The following is a 21,383-nucleotide window of genomic DNA, read 5'->3' as shown; positions in this document are numbered from 1 at the left end:
ACCATTTTTTACGCATATCATCCTCACTATGCATTAGTACATAGGAGACCAAAAGAGATGGGGATCGTGTATACATCATCAAACGTGTATTGTAAAGCGTATTGTAATAAGGAGGGGATGTCGTGCCGACACCCTAAGCTAGTAACAACACCACCTACAAACGTGAGCTTTTTGCACAGTCATCTACCTACCTTATTCAGGAGACCACAACAATGTGAGCAGTGACGCCAAATTCAATATCATTGTCATGTAAAACATGCTCTGTGCTTGGATGCACGGTTCATGTCACGCAATGTGTGCAGCATGTGTATCGCATGAAGCGGCGTGCAACCCATCCGGATGAATTTGGCTAGTGTTACAAAGACATAGAAATGAAGGACGTGCAAAGCGATAAGCGTTGTGGCATTTTCCGTGGATATTGTCTTTTCCATTCTCCTATATCGACATTTGTTTTGCATCATCCATGTGCCTTCTCTCCCAAATTCATATACTGCCATCCCCTTCTCAAGAACGAAATGGCATGAAAACAAGCAACAACAAGCTGCTTTTATGCAGCGCATCATCTATCAGCTGGTAGTCATCTCAACCAGAAGCAACGATTTTTATGCCAAAAACAGCATTTTGTTTTCAACAGCAATGTGTAGTAGCATCCCTTTTTCATTCTTCATGAAAGTCATCCACATCTTCAATCTCAGCATTGACAACAGGCACCTTCCAATCCAAAGGTTGCAATCCTTTTAATGGCAACTAGAGCATCAATGCTGCTAAAGATAACAACAAGGGTCGATCCTCTCTTATGGCTTGTAGCGGGACATGGTATCATGGTGGATCATGTTATCATTGATATCACTTAATGGATCCTGATGAAATGTTAGGACCACCTTGTCCATTATTCTTCTCCAAGTCCTAGGTGATATTTTATTAAGGCAACCAATGCAGATATCAGCTCATTAAACACATCCCAATTGACAACCTTCCTTTTTGGGACGTGGTACTCACATCGATACGCCGGATCTCCTATCCAGCAGCTCACACCCCTGACAATGAATGATCATGAGATTATCTAATTGACAAGTTTATGCTTTATCATCCTCTACGTTGCGTTAAGAGGCGCCCTTTAGAGCGTGAAAATAGCTGATAATGCCAAGATCTTATGGAGAGTGGGAGGAGACAAATATTGCTCCTTGGTGTTGGCATGGCAACGGTACTCTGGCAACGGTGATCATCACGCAGGACTCCTGTTTTTGTGCAAACAACATGATTGGCATCACAAAGATCCACACTTGAAGAAGGCTGCGATGGATAAAACCATGTTGTATAATAAATGACCATGCGTTGATTATAATGAGGGTGAAGGTCACATATGAAAGGAATAGTCAATTGGTGAAGGAAAGCTGTTGCTGGATTTCATGATCCATGTCCTGGTACGTGATGCGTGTTGTGTATACTAGGACGTGAATACTCGATATGAGCTTTGCCCCCTTAACACATACAACTGTTACTTCACACCAACAAATCATTGACGCGGATCTGCTTTGTTCTCTTTAATGCAGGGTACATAGCGCAAGTCAATTTGTTGTATCACTATAGTAACAAGGATAGCTTTTACGAGAAGTAGCGGCGACCAGTGAATTAAAAAAGATGGGTCTCCTGGGTGATGCATGTGTGTGGTTGGTTTTGTATTGCCAACTGCCTCCATTCATTATAGTCAAATGAGTATCCGCTGATATGAGGATTCATCCATATACCTTTAAGATAGGCGATTGATGTCCACTGATTGAATCGGTACACCATCAAAGTAAAACGATGTTGCATCTCTATCACCGGAGCGGACCATCCGAAGAACTATGCGGATAAAAAAAACAACGCCGACAAGCTTGTACTACAATGACGTTGTACGACTACCTATCTGTTTTCAAACCCATTCATCGTCCTTTGGTTTCCGTAAACATCATGCCGCTCATGAATGTTGTGCTGCTGATATTAATGCTAATCATTTCATGCATAGAGTTTTTAGATTGCGTTGTGCTTAGCTATAAATCGACCAAAAAGGTATTGCTAAAGAGCAACGTCCTATGGTATCGAATCCAAATAGCTGCAGGATAATGGATCATTTATGCATCTCAGAAGCTGATGGAGCGAAAAGAAGAACTACACGCGTGGCACATTGGGGTGTTTTTTGACATCTTCTGTGCCACGTTATGTTTTTCAGCGAAGCCACATACATAGTACCAGGATACTGGTAACATGATAATAGCGAATTCCATCCACCTCTTTAGACACAAGAAACCATCACAATCTGATGGCTTCCCTTTCACTTTTTTTATTATCATGCATCAAACAACAAGGATCCAGCTGATCGGCAGGTATCCCATGTGATACTGTGATGATGGTGGGAATCACCAAAGCGGATGACGTGATGTCTTATCGGCACGTCGTTTATCATATTTTTCTAAATGATGCCTGGAATGTATCAAAATTGGTATAATCCATGTTTGAACAAATGGTTCAAAAATGATGGTGTTCACTCGCATAAGGTTAGGCTCGCCGTTGAAGCTATTATGTGATATTCTTTGCCCGAGACGGAGCTGGCTGGTGATCATCATGTTCGTTAGAGGATGCAGGTAGTACGATAACAACATGTAAAAGATACATGATGAATGCAAAACAAACGACGCTGGTTGTCAATGATCGTATAGTAACAAAACTTGTAATAATATGAGAAGGCTAAAAGGCATATGAACGAGGCTTCGTCGTTGCAACACAAAAAACATTCGCGCGAGAGCATTGTATCTTATGATTTCCCCAGCCGTTGTATATAATAACGTTGCATCTTTGATGAGATACTTTTGTATATATGTGTACGTGTGGCCCGCCAAATGCAAAAAGGTATACAAGCTCATCTACCCAGGGGAAAATGAGCACCACAAAGTTTTACACAGCCCGCTCAACCACGTTTGTACGATGATGCTATACCATCTATTGCTTACTGGATATCAAAAGACTGCATGTTCAAGTACATTGGAGCGGGACCATGTGCTTTGTGTGTGTGTGTGTGTTGCCACCTATGTATGTATACAGTATGCAATTTGAGTATGCAGGTGGTGATGTAGTTGTTGCCAAGCACTACCACCATGCAGGGGCGGGGTTAAGTGTGTTGCTGACAATAGTGTCGGTTTTCTCTCTTTTCCGTGGTTCTCTCCGGTAAAGGTTGTCATGATGAAAGCTGTCTTTGTAGTGTGTCCGAGAACATTGCCCATTTTGCAACCAATTCTCAGTGGGGCGCAGGATCATTCAACCTATGCCTTTTTGTACTGGGGGGCTGCTAATTTTAGCACAATTTCTCCTCCACTCGCTGGCGTGCATACTTACTCAAGCGTATATTATGCTTTATGATCACTTGTGTACCGAAAACAGCTTTTATATAAAAGGCACAATGGTTACCTTTTCTCCTTGTTCATTAACAAAAAAACAATTACTCCTGTTTTCTTCTCCTCCATATTCATCTTTTATCTTTTCTCTTTTGTGTTGTTGTTGTTGTTATTGACTGTGCTATACGTAAAAGATGTTTGGAAAGTCATCCTCCAAAGTCAATCAGTGGTTGGAACGTCGTCGACCACAATCCGCTTATTATCCTTCGTCGTCATCCACCAAGCTACAAATCTCACCCGATAATCAGGATGAATCATGCAAAAATGGATCTACCGCCCATAGCAACGCCACATTGGCACGACGCGCCTTTTCTTTGCAACAGCATGGTTCAGGTCATAGCAACCGAGTAGCATCACCATCACAGAATGAAACGAGTAGCAGCAGCAACAATAATAATCATCCTCTATCAATCCCCACACGACATACCAGCAAGTTTTATAAGTTGGATCCAGAGCTACAGGCCCGTGTTGACAATGTGCTTGAAAGTGACCAACTTAAACAACTCATGGATCGTCTTCAACAACAGAAAAAGACACAACGACAATCGCAACCACCTCCTGCTGTTCCACCTCATTACGTCTGCTAGAGCACAACATAAACGCATGCATATCCTTCCTTCCTTCCTATACACTCGACAACCTTTGCACATTCTTCCCACAACATACAAAATCCTTTTTTTCCCTTTTCTCATCCTGTGATCTTTGAACAACATCCGCCGTGCCACCCTCCAACGCCACACATCATACGGACATACACAATAATGTTATATACCTTTTCGTTTATCCTTTTTTTTGTACACGAACATCTCGATAAAGTCTAAAAACCTGGTCGACGTACCAGCAGGCCAAGTTCCATGCCTAATTGTGTATGACATTGCTCCTTGTAGCGTGCAAAATGAGCCTTGACTTGATCCAATTCATCTTGTTGTGCAGCAAAGGTAGTGAGAATGACTTTTGATGGGATTGCATAATATACAACTTCGCACATGGTTGATATCTCGTCGGATGACTCGGGTAATCGACCAGGGTAATCAAGTAATTTGGCAAGCAATGTCTCTGATACTTGTTCATCTTGCTGATCCAGGAGTTGTTGTACTAATGGACATGACTTGTGCACCAATAAACACCCTTTAAGCTCCATTTCATCACTAGCCAATGGACGATGGATCTCGTTGATGCATATATCATATTGCTCTTTCAATGGATCCAAGACTGCCTGTCGATAGAGGTGTGTGATGCTTGTTGAGGCACTGGCGTCTCGAGGGAAATCAATCAGCACGCATGGTTTAAGACCGACAAGGACGAACGCCAACTCGCCATACAACAGTGAATCGGCTGGATCAATATGATGGGCTCGTAGTAACGCACGCTGCGCTGTGGGCAAGTTGTTGAAGAAGGCAACCTCACGATCACGGTATTCTCGAATGACTTGTGCTTCGTGTGTATCGGCTGCAATGGGATGCATCAAGGTGGCTGCAAGAAAAGAAAAAGGATAAGCCGCTTGCTTTTCCACTTGTTTTTCCTTCCATTGACTACTCACAACAACAACACCATGGTTAAAGGTATAAACGATCTGCTCGTTGCTCTGAAATGGGATGCTGATTGTTGAATGCGACACCATAGAGAAGAAAAAAGACACCACCAGCACCACTGCAAAGAAAGCCAAGAGCAATTCCGAGATCGATGATATATTTGCCACCAAAAAGTTACCCAAAGACGACAAGAGCGTAGAGGAGGAATCGACAAAGAAAAAGAACAAAAAAGACAAGAAGAAGAAGGAGGATAGTAGCGATGACAAAGAGAAGCAAGAGGATCAAGAGAACAAGGTGGAAGAAGTTGTATTTGCAGAACTGGCATCTGTCAAAAAGGGAATCAAGCGACAGCAACCACCAGCACCTCCTGAAGACGATGATAGCTTTGGAGATTCTCGAGGAAAGAAAGCCAGTAAGTCAAAGCGATTTGGATCTATGGTAATCGACATTGTTACTCATGCATGAATTAGAGCGCACAACGGAGGATGGTTATCCCTTGTATGATGTGAAGGATCTCCGGATAGGTGAAGGCAAAGGTAAAGAGGATGCTCATTGTAATCTATGGGATGCGTTACTGATTAAAGACATTGCATGTAGACACTCCTCAATGTCCCTTTGATTGTGATTGCTGTTACTAGACATTTCATTGTAAATACACTCTCATTTTATTCAACAACCTAATACATTCACGGTGCTTTGGGAAATGTTATTACAATTTGGAGAATTTGGCAGGCTTCTTTTCCATAAATGCTTGAACAGACAATGGGATATCTTCAGTGTTCAACATGGCAGAGGACCACGTGACGGTATACTTGAGACCTTCAGCAACCGAATGATCACGAGAGTAATTGAGCAAGTGCCTGTTTTGTGGGATACATAGAGATTGTGAATAAACATTTGTTCTATATACGAAAGGATGACAAGTGAAGCTTACTTTGTACCGAGTACAGCCACTGGAGATTTGCTTGCAATCACACGAGCCGTCTTGAAGGCTTCTTCTAATGCTTGTTCCTTGGTATCGGTCAACTTGCTGATAAGACCCGTTTGGTAGGCCTCATTGGCATCGATCCTTTTTTGAATCATCTCGTATCAGCTATATGCATAAAGAGTCTCTTCATGATAGGATAGAACTTACTTGCGGCCTGTGAGGCACCATTCACGTACAAGGCTCTGGTTGCCAATAACCTTTTGCAAGCGTTGCAAGGAACCAACGTCGGCAGCGAGACCAATATCAACTTCCTATCATCGTCGTTGTCAGGATGTTTATCCGCAAGATGGATTCTTCAAGTTCCTCACCTTGACAGCATAATAAGAGTCCTTGGTACCATAGCGAATATCACAAGCTGTAATCATATCGACACCTGCACCGATACAGACATTGTGGGCGGCCACAATCACAGGTTGCTCACACTCTTCAATAGCAGTGAATGCATCTTGGAAATCCTATCATGTAAAAAGATAGGTAAGTTGAATAGCACATACATTACTTGGTTAATCATGACTCACCCTAATGTGCTTGCGTGTAGCATACACGTTACGAGCAATATCAGCATCACCATCCGTAAGGCTACTGAGGCTCTGCTCTGCCACTGGAGGAGGGAGTTAGTATTTATTACTACTATCACATGTCATTGTCGAAGAATGCTAGCTTACGATCCAAGCCTGAAGTGGTAGCCCTGCCTGCACCAGAGAGCACAATAGCACGAACATTCTTGTCATGGGTGATATCACGGAACACGGTTCGTACATCGCGTACCATCCTACAAGTCAATCGCATATCAAGATCCCGTTGTCTCGGTTTCCAAAAGTGACATGGCAATAGCCCTTACTCGTCATTGAAGGCATTCAACTTTTTTGGGCGGTTCAATTCGACATGAGCAACGCCATCCGGATGAACGATGACCTTGACAGTCTCGTATTGGTAGTTAGGAGAGGAAGTCATTGTAGGTTGTATGAATAAAGATAAAGTAAAGGGAACGTGAAGAGGATTATATATGCATTTACGATTTCACGTGGCGATTGCGCTTTGTCAGACCAATTGACTTGTAGTGTGGGGTTAAAAGGAACCAGCATTAAATGTGGAGTGAACATTAGAATGAGCTTACTTGTGACCATTTGTATCACTTTGATCACTCAAGTTTTAGCTTAGCTAAACGTCATTGTAACATGGGTGCATTTTCGGAAACGAGTGATGCCGTGTTGTATCTTTTTATTTACCAGGTTACAAGTGTATTGCACATCTAGTTGACAGCTTCAAAGTATTCCTTGGAATCCTTGTGGTTAGGCTTGATGGTCTTGTCACCCTTTTGCCAGTTTGCAGGGCAAACCTATTGATCCCTCATGGATTAGCCTACATTGCTCCGTACTCATTATTGCACTCTGATACTTGCCTCGCCATGTTCATCGGTGAACTTGATAGCTTCAATGACACGGAGAGTCTCATCAACCGAGCGGCCAATGGGGAGGTCGTGAATGTGTGCAACACGAAGCTTTTGTTGTGGATCGATGACGAACAAACCTCTCAAAGACAAACCAGCTTCGGGGATCAACACTACATAGATCAAGGTAAAATGAATCAATACAAGTACTCTTTTGATATCCATCCACACAATTACCATTGTAGTCAGTGGCAATCTCCTTCTTGATATCAGAAACCAAGGGGATCTTGATGTCACCCAAACCACCTTGCTTTCTAGGAACATTGGTCCATGCTATGATTGAATGATATTGTATCAGCGTTTCATCATCATCATCATCCTATACGATGATTGTATCCAAGCATACCCAAGTGAGAGTGAACGTTGCTATGGAGATTGCAGCATTTAGAAGGACATGTTGACATTGATAGTATCAAATTTCTCATCCACTTACTCAACGCTAATGCCCACCACTTCAGCACCCAACTTGCGGAAATCCTCAATGCGGTCGCTGAAAGCCAACAACTCGGTGGGGCACACAAAGGTGAAATCGGCAGGATAAAAGACCATGACAAGGAACTTGCCCTTATAGTCAGACAACGAGAGGTTCTTGAAGGTGCCGTCAACAACAGCGTCAGCAGTCCATTGAGGAGCAGTGTCTGTAAACACACATTAACGAGTTGTTCATTTGAGTCATGCGTTGTAATGAGCACGTACGTTGAATAGTGGCGGTCTTGGGAGCACCAGCAGTGGAGTATGGTTGCATACGCGTCATAGCAGCAACGGCAGGACGAGCCACAGCACCCAAAGGACGGGTAGCAACACGGGGTGCAACGATAGCAGAAGCACGAGGAATATTGGTCAAAGCACGACGAGCAACGTTGGCAAGCATGATGTTTGATAGAAACAAAGAGAAATGAAAAACAACGACAACGCGCTGCTTCTGGGGCTTCCACCTATACTTTGGCACTATATTGGATGTCCGAATGATGTCAACTTTAACATCTCTATACTTTTCCCACAGCTGTCGTACATGCTAGCCACGTTGCTGCTTTCATTGTACGCAACCATAATTCATAAAACATAATCATGCTAGTACTTTGGGTAGTGGATGCTGATAACGTGCAATAAACGATTGGGTGATTTTGTTAGGTTATCATCCTTTCCTTTGACAATGCAGCAAGTGTCATTATTACGCATAACAATGACCACTATATATACTAACTCGGTTTGATTCACGCATATACTATTAAGCTATCGGATACAAGCAGGTTCTTGTGTTCCATTCATTGTACTCTGGAACAAATCACATGGCAAAATGCTTGTATCTCATTCGGCAACTGCCCGTTGATAGCACAAAAAAAGTCGAGAACGCTAGGTTTTGCATCTATTCATGCGTCGTGGCTGCATATGATGATGCGTTCGGTAAATGGGCATGGTTGATAATGTTAAGAATACACAACCTTCAATAGCGTATGATGGGTTTATAGCTGCAGCAATAATGCAATCATACCAATTGTATAGTACCTACATAGGCTTGGCAGTAGATCAATAGTGAGGGGGGAGGGTGGGCTATCCCTTTCTTATGTTTGACCCCAAAGAGCTCTCTCTATTATTGGATAATGTTTTGGTTGATTGGTACAGCTAATTTATGGTAGGTATGGGATGGTATTAATAGACGTCGTGATCGATCATTCTAGCAAGTCTTCTACTTTATATAGCATGCGTTCTTTATTACACTTGAATAACATTATCGGACTTTTTTCGCCACGATCATAAAGAAAGAGTTCAGGTGGAGCTAAAGGGATGCATATGAGCTGAAACGGAAATTATGAGAGAGATGGATAATTAGTGGCTAGTAGAGTGTTTAATAATGATGATCCAAATAATTGTCGGCGACGGGTTTATGTATTGCAGAGACAAAGGTTTCGGATGACATTGTGAAACCATTTATTGCTTTTGACAACAAGAGTACATACTATGATATTCGTTCGGTTGTGGTACTGATTTTCAATATGCACTACAGACGAAGGTGGCATGAAAAGGGTGATCGTTGGGTGCACCAATAAAGTTTATCCAAAAAGGTGTTCGGTAAATGGGAAAGAGCGTACATGTGTGTGGTGGTAGTAGTATCAGTAATAAGCAGGTGAGAAAAGGGAAGGCAACTCACACTCTCCGTTTTTTTTTTGTGCCCAGCAGCAAAACCTCCAAACCCACTTGTTGGCCCTGTTTCCCTTTCCTTCTTCTCTTGTACCCCTTTTCTACACTTATGCCTACTCTTTTGTCAATCTCGCAGAATGAACCGTTCCCAATGTCAACCATGACCGACGGCCAACAACCAACCTCGTACAAGGAGATTATCAAGCAGCTCGCTGCTCAAGCACCGAAACCTTATGGCGCCATTCCACCGCTCCTCAAGAAACGTAAAAAGAAGAGCAGCAAGCATAGATCACGTCGTAAATCGCCGGATCCAGAAGACGAGCCGCAACAGCTGAAACCAACAATGCGTCGCATGTCCCATGTGGAAGATTGGATAGTGGTTGACAGCAAGGAAAGTCTACCAGACGAAGAGGAATTGGTAAGAGCGAGAGAGAGAGAGAGACAACGTCCTCGTTGCTATGATACTCATTCAATAATGGTTGATAGACGCATCCATTCTCGACATTTTTATCTGCCGGCTTTTTGACACAAGTACTACCATTGCATATGCCACCACCCTCTTTAAGTGATCCCGCCACTGAAATACGAGATGCTATAGCAGCCGAGACAACCGATCAAGTACAATCATTGGATGATGCATTGGATGAGGAGGATGAGGAGGAAGCAACACTACGTGGTCGTGTCGTTCATGCGAATTGGAAAAGTGATGGTGAAGAAGCGGATGAGGATGATGAGGAAGACGAGGATGATGATGATGAAGGGGATTCTTTCAGTGTTAAAAGCGTACTATCAGACAACAAGACATTGGTACGACGGCATTCAATTACATCTTTTTCAAAGGCACAGACACCTTCAACGTCGACTACAGCCTCCTATGTCATGTCATCTTCTCCACCACGACCTTCAGATATGCAACAAGTGCGACTTGCACAGACAATAGCCAAATTGAGATGGTCACTTGTCGTATCATCACCACCACCATCCCCTGTATCAGCAAGCCCTGAATCATTGAAAAAGAAATCGACGACAAAGGCAGGATTGATACCCATGCCACCACCTCCAAGACGACCGGCTTCGCAACGTCGACGATCCGAAGCTACCACAAAACCGCGGTTTAATCCCGAGACCAACACGTATACCCGAGATACCCGATCCAATCCTGATCACCTTAGGATAATTGTTGCAGAGCTCCGTATGATGAGGCACAAGAAGCTATTAAGTCCACTCAAACCTCGAGGCTTTTTGCCCAGGCGCAAGGATCCGTTTATTAAGGGCACCAATCGAAAGATTTCACCTTTGAGATTTCAAGTGGAGGAATGATTTATATAACAGTACCTGTATTTTCCATGGCATCATACCCCCCCTCGTCTTATATTATTATACGCATATAGCGCGTAGTCAATCGCGACCAACCTTTCCCCATCCCTCCCTTACCCGACCCATATATCAGTTGCGGTGTCATCCTCACACCTCGAACGCAGCTTGTTTACGTTTAGCGGTAATCAGCAAGCAGACACGTATAAATATATATGATATTCCCTTTGTGTTACGATTCTAAAGTGTGATGGGCAAAAAAAGTGGACCACTGAAGGTTGCATGTATGTATGTAGGAGGAGAAATGTGTAGGAGAGAAAGAGAGAGTGCTCGTGCTATGTATCGTCTATCACTCGCATGATGCTGTACATGGATAAATCATCCACGTTGTTTTGCCACATGTGAAAAAAAAATTAAACCTTTGCCAACATGCCCACGCGTATGTAATGGTTCAGTGAAAAGGGATCAATTTGAATCCTTGATTGTTTGATCTCGGTTATACGTTTAGCTGTGGTGGTCCTTGCAAACAATCAGCCGTTCGGATTGCCCTTTATTAGAAAACGTTGCACACATGCGATAGGTTGAATGCAATAACGCCCAAAATAGAATCTTCCAACAACAAAAAGATGATTGATAACGACCTATGTATAGGTCGTATTATAGAGAGATATGAAGAACAAGTTGCTTGTATGATGTAGTATTGTAAAAGACATACACACACAATCAACACGTGCAGATGCCAATTCGGAGAACATCCTGTTGGTCCTTGTTTTTGTCAATCATCGTCGAATGCATTGAATTCCCAGCAGCATTTTGGTAACGTTGCTGTGCATTAGGGCGTTTCTTTTTTGGAATAGCACAAGGTGCATGAGCCAACAAGGCGTGTGTGCGTGGTCTTTGCGGGAGAGAGAGAAGAGGGGCCAAGATAAAGAGTTTACGGCGTTTCTATTGAAGCACAAATTTAACCAACCCCCTTGATCTTTTTCATTCTTTCATTTACAATAGCTTAAATATACATACACGAAACTGAGGCACTGCATGTATGTGTATGTGGAAACTGCAAGCACTCTTTTTCACCCTATTATTCATGATGATCATGCTTATTGGGGTTCTGCATGAAAGAGACTTCTAGGAGATGAGTCTATAATAGAGATGGGGGCATGCATACATCATGCAGCAATCTCCATTTGCTATTGTTGTCCTATCAAAGTGATTCATCATTCAGCCATGTACAAAAAGGAGATGAAGTTTCAATGATGGTCTGTGTTGTAGCTGATAACAAGAGAAAAATTTGGAACAAAGAGAGTGGAATGGGGGGAGTGTTACTACTAGGAAAGTGATGATGATGGTTACATCTACAAGTGGTTCCCCGGCGTATCTTCGGATACCAGATAAGGAAACGCCGTTTTGACAAGTGGAAGAAAAAATATTTGCATACATGAAAAAATAAACGATGGGATGGGGTGGTTGGTGATTGAACTATACGCGTAATAGGAAAAGGGATATAATGATGCCATGGAGAAGTGATGCTAATGCTACAGAACATGGGTGGTTGTGTTCAATGGTGGTGATGTAGCCCACCAATTCTCGCTTGGACAGCATCGTGATCCCTTTGTTGTTGGCTCCACCAAACTATCTGTTGATGCTCGCATCTCGATCAACCATGTTTGTGTATGCCAAGTTCCTTGAATACTGCTATTGGCACTAGAGCGACGACTGCTAACTCGTCGACGAATCGAAGCAGGTCGCTTTGCTTTTTGGATAAGGCCGCTTAGCGCATTCAGCAAGTTGCGTTTGGATGGAGATCGGCGAGGCATTTTCCACGTCTCAGCTATAGAGCATATGTGTAAGAATGAAAATGGGTTAAAACATGTGTTGGATCTTACCTGATGAACCCATGACATCCTTCTTTTTCGAAAGAGCGGGATTTGAGTAGCAGCGACGTGGAGCTCGGTTAGGTGATAATGGTTTCTTTGTATTCAATGAACGAGTTGAACGTAACAAAGGAACTTCGGTAGTACGCGTATTGTTGGGTTGTGTGGTATAGGGAGTGGATGTTGTATTGATAAAGAGCTGTTCGAGCGATTCGAGTGCAGGGACATCAGGAAGCTTCAATATACGAGTCTCGACACGGTTTGAGAGTGGATCGAAACTTGACAGCTTCAAGACGCCTTGATCAAATACAAGTTCGCGAGGCATCTTTGATCGTAAAAGTAATTGAAGGATTAGGAATGGGGATAAGGGTCACTTGCAGAGTTGAAAAAAAAAAAGAATAAAGAAAGGGAAGAAAACAAAACAAAAGCAGTATATCTGTATAAGCTCACAAAATCCGGGCACCATGCGAATGGTACTATGTACAGCCTCATCTGGGGCACATACACACATATCAGTCTCGATCCCACCCCCTTTGACTCCTTTTGCGCTCTCCATGGATATAAGTATAAACGCTCACCTATCACCCCTTTTCTCCTTCATCATGCTCGATTACTCAAAGAACCTTATTTCTCGATTGACAATAATGGAAGAGATTTGATCGTGCGCTACTACGTTTTCCATTCGATCGTTTTACACCCCTAGATATTGTCCTCTTTATGTACGCGGTCAACCTTATACGTTATGGAAATAAAAGCTACACTGCACATATGACCAAAATGTTCTCGAGACGCATGCAGCTAATACGTGAGTTGGGGGGGGGGTTAGAAGAAAAACAAACATTTTTCTCTCACACGTTTATAATGCTACGCTACGCCAAAGGAACCCACGTTGGCGATGGTCAATGCACACGATGCGGTCATGTATACATGTATACATGTATCATTTGTTTTGTCAACTCAAAAGCCACAATGACACATGTCACCTCTTTGTCCATATGTATCCAATTGTCTCCTTTACAGCGCAAACCTAGTTTTATTGGTTTTTCAGATAGCCCATGAGCATCACACTCCTTACGAGCATCAGCCTTGCTTGTATCCCATCGCCTTGGAACCCACCAACTTTATCTATAGCAGCACATGCTTGACAAGAAAGGGGGAGAGTACATTTTGAAAACACATACACAATCACACACACACAAGAAACATGGATATTATTTTACAAGTCTACTTTTTGGGTTGTGTATTGGAATTGGTTGAAATGAATAAAGGTACAAAAAAAAAGGTGTGGATGATGAAAGGATTGCGTCTATCGTCTAGGACGAGGTTTGACAACGAATTGATTGGGAGTTTTTCTTGTCTTGCCACCTTTAGCGAGTACACCCCATGGCGAACGTGGATCCTTGTTACCTTTAGATTTACCACGACCACCACCGTGAGGATGGTCCACAGCGTTCATAGCCATACCACGTACTGTGGGACGAATGCCCATCCATCTTGATCGACCCGCCTTACCAAGGGACTCGTGTTGATGATCGGGATTGCTTACAGCACCAATAGTAGCACATGCATCGACGGGTACTAAGCGTACTTCACCACTTGACAAACGGACTTGAGCGTAACCAGATTCACCGGTGTGGATAAGTTGTGCATAGGCACCAGCAGCACGCACCATGACACCAGGACCACCACGCTTGAGACCCACATTATGGATGATTGTACCCACAGGCATCATCTTGAGAGGCATGCAATTACCCACATCAATAGCCACCGTTCGTGTGATTCCTTCATTCTCCTCATCCACGTCCAATGATGATTCGTCGATTGTACGATAGCTTGTCACCTTGTCTCCAGGCTTGACACCATGAGGAGCCACAATGTAGCTTAAATTACCGGTCTCTTCATGACGCAATAAGGCAATCCATGCACTACGGCCTGGATCGTGCTCGAGGCGCATAACTTGTTGTTGACCAGACTCCATACGATACCAATCGATCAAGCGAATACGTCTCTTGTGTCCACCACCACGATGACGAATAGTGATACGACCGGTGTTGTTACGACCACCCGTTGAACGCTTAGCAACAGTCAATCGACGCACTGCCTTGCCCTTGTACAAATGGTCACGAGGTACACGCTTCAACCAACGTTTGCCAGGTGTTGTTGGCTTGTATGTTTTGAATTGTTGCGAAGGGAATGCTGATGCTCCTGCTTTGCCAGTGACGTTGCCTTGTGTGCTGAATCCACTCACATAGCCGGAATGCGATACGATTTCCTCACCGCCTTCCTTCTTGCCACTTGTGCTATACAATCGCAAAGACCGCATTTGGGACGTCAAGGAATTCAACTCTGTCGTTTTCACATTGAGGCGAATGGTGCGACAAGTGTTGACCGTAGTGGTGGCACTCGATTTCAAAAGACGGGCACCGGCTGCAAGTCGCAACATGTGTATTGTTGTATGTGTTGGCGGAAAAAGAAGTACCCTCAATATCGAGTCAGCCCTGACAACTCCAAAACAAGTCGAGCCGTCACAGTCAACATTTGCCGCATGTCTTGCAATTTGACATTTTGTCCTTGTATCACCCCGCATTCAATTCCTCATTAATTCACACTTTATAACTCTTTATCCATGATTAAAAATGATCGTGAGATAGCCGTATAATTATACATGATCTTGTAAATAAAAGTGGAAGTGTTGTTCATTGCCATAAGCGGCGGATATCCATGAGATTATCAGTAGTTGAATTGGTGATTGATCTTTGCTCGGTCATTTCGATGGCTTCATCATTATAAGATGCAGTGCTTTGGTGCTGATGATGATGATTCACAACGTCGAACGGTGATGATGTGGAGTTGATAGGAGTGGTAGTAGCAACGTCAATGTGTGCCTCATCTGGGGGTGCCGGTATATTAACCACTTGCAAACACAATGGACATGACGCACTCTTTTTAGTGAGCCAAGGATCTACAAGGATGTGTGGTGTCAATAACGCATATGCAACAATACGTATTTTCTCCTACCAATGCAATCCTTATGGTACTCGTGTTGACAAGGAAGCGATCGTATAGCGTCACCAAATTTGAAAGGTTCCAGACAAATCACGCATCCATTTTGTTCCTTGGCAGCCTTTTCACATTCCTCTTGATTTTCCAAGCCGTAAAGCCGCGTTGGTAGCATGCGCACCATGTCTTGAGTGAGTTGTCGTTTTTGTCGTGGATGTGTATGTGGTGATACCATAGCCAAACTTCGCCAAAGCTGATCTTCTGGTGGGATACTTTCTTCATCATCCATCCTTTCTCTCCCAAATGTACTATTCAGATTATCACCACGTCGACCAACACGCCATAAATGACATTGCATTGCCACTACATGTATGCTTGTGGTATTAGCATGGTGGTTCATTTATATGTAAAAGCATTGTCCCTACCAAGGATGGCCAAACTTGTGACGACGACAAGACCAATAATAATAAGAGCAAATTGCCAAGGATCAAGTTTTGCACCTTGTGGTGGATAAATCGTCACCCGTGTCAAAGGTAAGGATCCATTATCAGATGACATTGACTGTGATACGTTTTCAAGTCGCTTGTACATCTCCAATCCAACAGAGAGATCAACGTAAAAGGCGGGAATCTTGACCATGTCCGGTTGCACAAACTATGAAGCATATCAATCAGCCTTTGACATACCAAAAGTCTTTAGTCTTCTCATACCATGCCAGTATTTGATGATGGATCCTGATCAAAAGTAGCATTGTCGTAGACGATAGCAGCACTTGCACCATCCCTTTGAGCATTAAGTAGTTTCTGTGTAAAGTAGCATTCACCCCGCTTAATAAGAGCTATCTTGGGTACATTACTTTGAATCCTTATGGGAAGTGCATCTTGTGGTTGATCATCACACGAGTTTCCACGATCATATAAAACACCCTAAAATCCATTGACATCATGTCAAGTCGTCATTCTTTGCCTTGACGCATTTTCATTTTCCACACACATACCTGTAATCCTTCCTTTGGCGGGCTTGGGACATGTTCTGTAACCATGATCTTAGAATCGTACTTCCACTCACCAAATACAACCTGCTGTTGCTGTGGTCTTTGTGAATAATTGGTGGTATTGGATGGCGAGGATGAAGAGGAAGATAAGACAATATCTAATGTAGGATGACATGTTAGACTTTTCATTGATTGTATAATAGCTGATGCGTATGTATAATATTGCCTTGTTGTATTGATGGGCCAGAGCCCTTGAACCATCGTGATGCGTTAGGAAGCGTGATGGCACCAACGACCAGCCAGAATATCATAACAATAGCCAACGCATACATGATCATCGGTGCAAGTCGTCGCATGATGCTGTAATTCAACAAAGAAAATAACAAACAAAGAAGCACCAATAAACAGGTTTATTGCACGTAGCACCCACTATCACTGATAATCAAGCGACACAATGACCCCACAAAACAATTGACCGAGGACAGTAAAACCGCTTTTGGATCGACATGTGGAATTCCAAAACCGTAGTTGAATCCAAGACATTAGCAAGATGATGTTGTTACTGCTGGTGGAGGTGGTGTTGGGCGTGTGACACGAACTTGTTGCAATTCAACAGTGGTTTCACTCGTTGATGGTGGTGGTGGTTGTTGTTGTTGTTGCGCGGGAGACGAAGGTGAATCCTCCTCCTCAGTGACATGCTCAGATGAAGATCGTTGTGGTTGATGATTTGGATCACAATCGTACTTGCATATAGGGCACAAGCTGGACTTTTTTGTCAACCATAAATCTAATTCCATGTATAAGGCTTGTGCACTTTAAAGCTCTTCAATCAATTTTCATACCAATGCATGCAACACAAAAGCCATGGTTACATGGAAGAATTCGAACAAGATCATTCTCTTTCAGCTCATCCAGGCACACAGCACACACCGTGTTTTTGGTATCCACCTTGTGAAGCTCTTGTACGGGGCAAAGATTGTTGAGCACAGTGATAGATAAACGCCGAGTCTCTTGTTGATTTTGTCCAAGCACAACATCTGCTGTATCGATCGCAGATTCATCATCTCGTGTTTTGCGACACCACCTTAGACAAACCATACCCACTATTGTAATAATGAGTAACCTTGATTTGCTTACTCATCGATCTTTGTCTTACCAAACACAAGCGTTGTGGCTGCTGCAATGACATAAGCTAGATAGCCTCGGTCAGCGTTGTTTGATCCTTCACCATCATCGCTGTCGTCTTGAGATTCAGTATCACCACTTGTTGTATTGACGAGAAATGATGTCTCCTCAAAAAGCATGCCTAATTGTACGTATCTTCGAACATCGTTGTTGTACTTGCCTATCATAGCCTTCAATTCTGCGGCATACAAGGCGGGTGTGAAATAAACTGCAGCATGGATATTAATCGTGGCCGAATCGATATCATTATCAGGCATAAGCGTTGCATTGCGAATAGGTGGTAAAGTAGTATTCCAAATTGGAGGATTATTAGCTGTAGTGGGTAGACTGATTGCGTTGGCGTCATCGTATGTTGTATTGTCGGCAATGAGAATGGCTGTAATATTAAGGTTGTGTTGTGATGACAGGGCTAAGGCATTGTTGATCTTGTGAGACCAAAGATGGCAATTGTGTCCTCCACGCTCTACCAATGCAATGGAAGGTGTCGATAACAGGCTGCTGCTTATATTCCCATTCCATGATTTGAGATTGTCGATTGTTGTCGTTCCATTACATCCATGTCCAAGATCCAACAATAGCCTCTGGAATTGACAATTTGGGAAAGTTAGTGTGACACATGTGGCGAGAGAGATCAAAGGAGGAGATCAGCTGGGTGGGTAATCTTACTTGGCTGTATCCATGGAGATCATTATGCACGACAAGTGTTTGGAAATCTTGGCTGTATTGCTTCAAAGAGGACCCCGCCACATAGTTGCGTTCTGATACAGAGTCATACTCGACCACTGCTTGCCTACAATGACAACCCATGAGCCCGATCACGTCATGGCGTGAAAGAATGAGGAGCGGCTTGTATACACGAACCAGATAAAGGGATTATCTCGGGTGCCCAAAACGCACAAAGTGGAAACTGCAAAGACAAGCACAAGGCACAAGGCACGATACATTCAAGAAAACATACAATGAGAAAGGAGTCGATGAAAGAGATACGGGAAAAGGAAATGGTATTACACAGCTGGTCTCTTTTATTTTGCGTGTGTTGCGTGTGTGTGTGCGTGTGCGTGTGCGTATTCTATATATCAACATCGACCTTTTGGATCAAAAGCTTCCACTGCTTCTCTTTCGACGCAAGTGATACGACCATCCAATAGTAATTCGCTTATCATGAGACCAGTGACAGGCGAGTTAAGAATTCCCCAGCAACTATGACCCGTGGCGAGATATAATTGAGAATGAGATGGATGAGCACCGATGAAAGGCATGTCGTCGCGTGAGATAGGTAAATAACATGCTTGTCGGATAGTTGTTTTCCCCGATAGCGATGGCGCAATCAATTCACGTAGCAACTCCAATTGTTCAATGGCGCTATCCTTGACCTTGACTTGATCAGCAGAAGGAGGTAATGGATCGGAATTATCCGTGGCACCACACATATACACTGTACCATCCTATTCATACATTAGATTAATCTTCACATTAGAGACATCAAGAGAGAGACAAGGCTTACTGGTCGTGGATACACCTGCCAACATCATGAGTTAGGTCACATGTGTGTCACTTTCCCTTCATAGTAAATCAAGACTCACTTCTGGTTCATGGGATTGAGATCCATCAATAACAGCCGTGAAAAGTGCCTCAGCTGGTACCGGTTGATTCGGCTCAAAGATAATTGAATGCGCACGCACACCATGAATAGGTAAATGGTTGGTACGACGACGACCTTGCATCTCAAGAAGACCACTCCAAGGACCCATACATACAACAACTGCATCCGCTTCCACTGTTTCACCATCATCGAGAACAACTCCAGTGACAACCTTGTTATCTGCACTCTCGTATGCTAGTCGAGCAACACCTTGACCACATTTCAGTTTCACTGATCCTGTTGCCACGGCAGCATCCATCAACGTTTGAGTAAATTGACGAGGATGCACTTGTGCTGTGCTACTCGGTACGCCAAGCTGTTCTACGCGTCGCACCTTTTCTTGATCAATCCATGCAACTTCTCCAGGCACTGATCCATGACGACTCTTGCTCTTTTTGCTTTGTAATAGTGCCGAATACGTGTTGACATGTCGATATCCATACTTGGCTTCGCCTCCAAGCCTATTCGCTAATTCTCCATGTAACTGATACGACTTGCGAGATAAAGGTCCTAAAGGTGTGCCGTCACTCCTATTCAAAATGTCATGCGTGTGTGAGAGAGAAAGAAAGAAAGATAAAGTGTGGTTGCTACCAATCTTACCAATCGCGTGCAATGAAGCCACCGGCACGACCACTAGCTGCACAAGCAACACCCGTCTTTTCAATAACAGTGATTCGCACGTCGTTTTTCTTGGCACGTTGTGATAAAAAGTAGGCAGTCGATGAACCAATCGCACCGGCACCGATAATGACGACGTGCATGGTGGGAAGAGAACAAAGAAAGTCGGCAAACTAAACCTGCATGATTTTGGCTACTTTTTTTCCCGCTCTTGATGACCAAAGCAACCAACCATGGAAACCATGGAATTACCCCTTTTGTCCCATTCCATTGTGCAGGAGCCACTATAGCAACCTTTGTTCTTTGAATGGATCAATTCCTACATGTCCGTAATGCTCAATTCCTTGGACACTAGGAATTCGTGTGCATTGTACTCGTGATCACAGGATCAATAGATAAACATGTATGCAATCAACAAACGATTAGCATCTTCATCATAACTAGCGGTCTCAATTGCTCCCTTTGCTCGTAATCTTTTGATCTCTCGTTGTACGCCTTTTCACTACATTTGAAGTGATGTTCTTACAATAAGCTTACAAAGCAATTGCTATTAGCAAGGCCTTTATACTCCATTGTGTCAAACAGCATTCACAACCTTGCCACTCTACTACAACACACGCTCTATTGCACACTCCTGTGCGCGATCAAACGTAATGGCATTCTTCCAGCAGTTACTATTGGCAATGCTTTTGCCTAGTTGCCTCAACCACTTGCAGCAACATGCCTTGCAGCCTTTTTTTTACGTGAACAGCCGATAGTCATTGTATAGAATCAGCTTCGTTTACGTGCAGCAACTTTGTTTTGATACATACGGATACCAATGGATGATGCCATATCAGCCATCAAGTACGTCGCAATACAAGCAATCTTCGCCTAGTTGAACCGTATGGAAAACGGCTAAGGGAGAGATAAACCAATAGCCGGATGGAAAAGGAAGCATACCAGCAGCGATCACATGGCTCTTTTCAACTACCATATTGGGATTGCATGGTTATGATGGATGGATGCAATCAAGTGCAGTGATGGGAAGTCTGGAATGTTGCTTTTGATTACTTGCGCGTCGTCAGCGTCGTCAGCAGGAAGGATGGATCGTGTCACGTGGATACAGCTGAAGATGATGATGGATTGGATGGATTTGAGTAATGGGCTTATATCTTTGACGAGAGGTGTTGTACAGCCATGGACGATATTGAGGTATTCGATACAATGCATGCAG

The 21,383-nt window shown here is 43.4% G+C and overlaps 11 protein-coding genes across 11 annotated transcripts; 3 read left to right on the top strand and 8 right to left on the bottom strand.

The window, feature by feature from the left end:
* Positions 1–3,565: 3,565 nt before the first annotated feature.
* Positions 3,566–4,018, top strand: O0I10_005865 (uncharacterized protein; the record flags this gene model as incomplete). Its single annotated transcript, XM_058485902.1, has 1 exon — positions 3,566–4,018. One exon carries the CDS (start codon positions 3,566–3,568, stop codon positions 4,016–4,018), a length of 453 nt encoding a protein of 150 aa, XP_058343425.1.
* A 230-nt stretch (positions 4,019–4,248) lies between these two features.
* Positions 4,249–4,896, bottom strand: O0I10_005864 (uncharacterized protein; the record flags this gene model as incomplete). The annotated part of the gene is made up of 1 exon (XM_058485901.1): positions 4,249–4,896. The coding sequence occupies one exon, from the start codon at positions 4,894–4,896 to the stop codon at positions 4,249–4,251; it is 648 nt and encodes a 215-aa protein (XP_058343424.1).
* An 87-nt stretch (positions 4,897–4,983) lies between these two features.
* O0I10_005863 (uncharacterized protein) lies at positions 4,984–5,601 on the top strand (the record flags this gene model as incomplete). Its single annotated transcript, XM_058485900.1, has 4 exons — positions 4,984–4,993; positions 5,055–5,375; positions 5,434–5,499; positions 5,561–5,601. 4 exons carry the CDS (start codon positions 4,984–4,986, stop codon positions 5,599–5,601), a joined length of 438 nt encoding a protein of 145 aa, XP_058343423.1.
* A 71-nt stretch (positions 5,602–5,672) lies between these two features.
* Positions 5,673–6,905, bottom strand: O0I10_005862 (uncharacterized protein; the record flags this gene model as incomplete). Its single annotated transcript, XM_058485899.1, has 7 exons — positions 5,673–5,823; positions 5,898–6,032; positions 6,099–6,202; positions 6,260–6,406; positions 6,470–6,552; positions 6,617–6,723; positions 6,793–6,905. 7 exons carry the CDS (start codon positions 6,903–6,905, stop codon positions 5,673–5,675), a joined length of 840 nt encoding a protein of 279 aa, XP_058343422.1.
* Positions 6,906–7,203: 298 nt separating this feature from the next.
* Positions 7,204–8,272, bottom strand: O0I10_005861 (uncharacterized protein; the record flags this gene model as incomplete). The annotated part of the gene is made up of 6 exons (XM_058485898.1): positions 7,204–7,290; positions 7,354–7,514; positions 7,579–7,674; positions 7,748–7,767; positions 7,835–8,039; positions 8,098–8,272. The coding sequence occupies 6 exons, from the start codon at positions 8,270–8,272 to the stop codon at positions 7,204–7,206; spliced, it is 744 nt and encodes a 247-aa protein (XP_058343421.1).
* Positions 8,273–9,649: 1,377 nt separating this feature from the next.
* On the top strand, positions 9,650–10,860 carry O0I10_005860 (uncharacterized protein; the record flags this gene model as incomplete). Its single annotated transcript, XM_058485897.1, has 2 exons — positions 9,650–9,958; positions 10,027–10,860. 2 exons carry the CDS (start codon positions 9,650–9,652, stop codon positions 10,858–10,860), a joined length of 1,143 nt encoding a protein of 380 aa, XP_058343420.1.
* A 1,529-nt stretch (positions 10,861–12,389) lies between these two features.
* On the bottom strand, positions 12,390–13,053 carry O0I10_005859 (uncharacterized protein; the record flags this gene model as incomplete). The annotated part of the gene is made up of 2 exons (XM_058485896.1): positions 12,390–12,685; positions 12,741–13,053. 2 exons carry the CDS (start codon positions 13,051–13,053, stop codon positions 12,390–12,392), a joined length of 609 nt encoding a protein of 202 aa, XP_058343419.1.
* A 981-nt stretch (positions 13,054–14,034) lies between these two features.
* O0I10_005858 (ribosomal protein L2) lies at positions 14,035–15,171 on the bottom strand (the record flags this gene model as incomplete). The annotated part of the gene is made up of 1 exon (XM_058485895.1): positions 14,035–15,171. One exon carries the CDS (start codon positions 15,169–15,171, stop codon positions 14,035–14,037), a length of 1,137 nt encoding a protein of 378 aa, XP_058343418.1.
* A 253-nt stretch (positions 15,172–15,424) lies between these two features.
* O0I10_005857 (uncharacterized protein) lies at positions 15,425–17,078 on the bottom strand (the record flags this gene model as incomplete). Its single annotated transcript, XM_058485894.1, has 6 exons — positions 15,425–15,690; positions 15,747–16,091; positions 16,154–16,382; positions 16,439–16,654; positions 16,726–16,880; positions 16,949–17,078. 6 exons carry the CDS (start codon positions 17,076–17,078, stop codon positions 15,425–15,427), a joined length of 1,341 nt encoding a protein of 446 aa, XP_058343417.1.
* A 186-nt stretch (positions 17,079–17,264) lies between these two features.
* O0I10_005856 (uncharacterized protein) lies at positions 17,265–18,851 on the bottom strand (the record flags this gene model as incomplete). Its single annotated transcript, XM_058485893.1, has 5 exons — positions 17,265–17,509; positions 17,565–17,825; positions 17,879–18,488; positions 18,574–18,697; positions 18,769–18,851. 5 exons carry the CDS (start codon positions 18,849–18,851, stop codon positions 17,265–17,267), a joined length of 1,323 nt encoding a protein of 440 aa, XP_058343416.1.
* A 132-nt stretch (positions 18,852–18,983) lies between these two features.
* Positions 18,984–20,310, bottom strand: O0I10_005855 (uncharacterized protein; the record flags this gene model as incomplete). Its single annotated transcript, XM_058485892.1, has 4 exons — positions 18,984–19,352; positions 19,412–19,426; positions 19,491–20,079; positions 20,150–20,310. The coding sequence occupies 4 exons, from the start codon at positions 20,308–20,310 to the stop codon at positions 18,984–18,986; spliced, it is 1,134 nt and encodes a 377-aa protein (XP_058343415.1).
* Between the last annotated feature and the right edge of the window lie 1,073 nt (positions 20,311–21,383).

This window comes from Lichtheimia ornata (assembly GCF_029851405.1).
Source record: "Lichtheimia ornata isolate CBS 291.66 chromosome Unknown scaffold00024, whole genome shotgun sequence".
In the NCBI taxonomy this organism is placed as follows: Eukaryota; Fungi; Mucoromycota; class Mucoromycetes; order Mucorales; family Lichtheimiaceae; genus Lichtheimia; species Lichtheimia ornata.
Note: the sequence above shows the minus strand (reverse complement) of the source record. Positions and strands in the feature narration are given on the sequence as shown.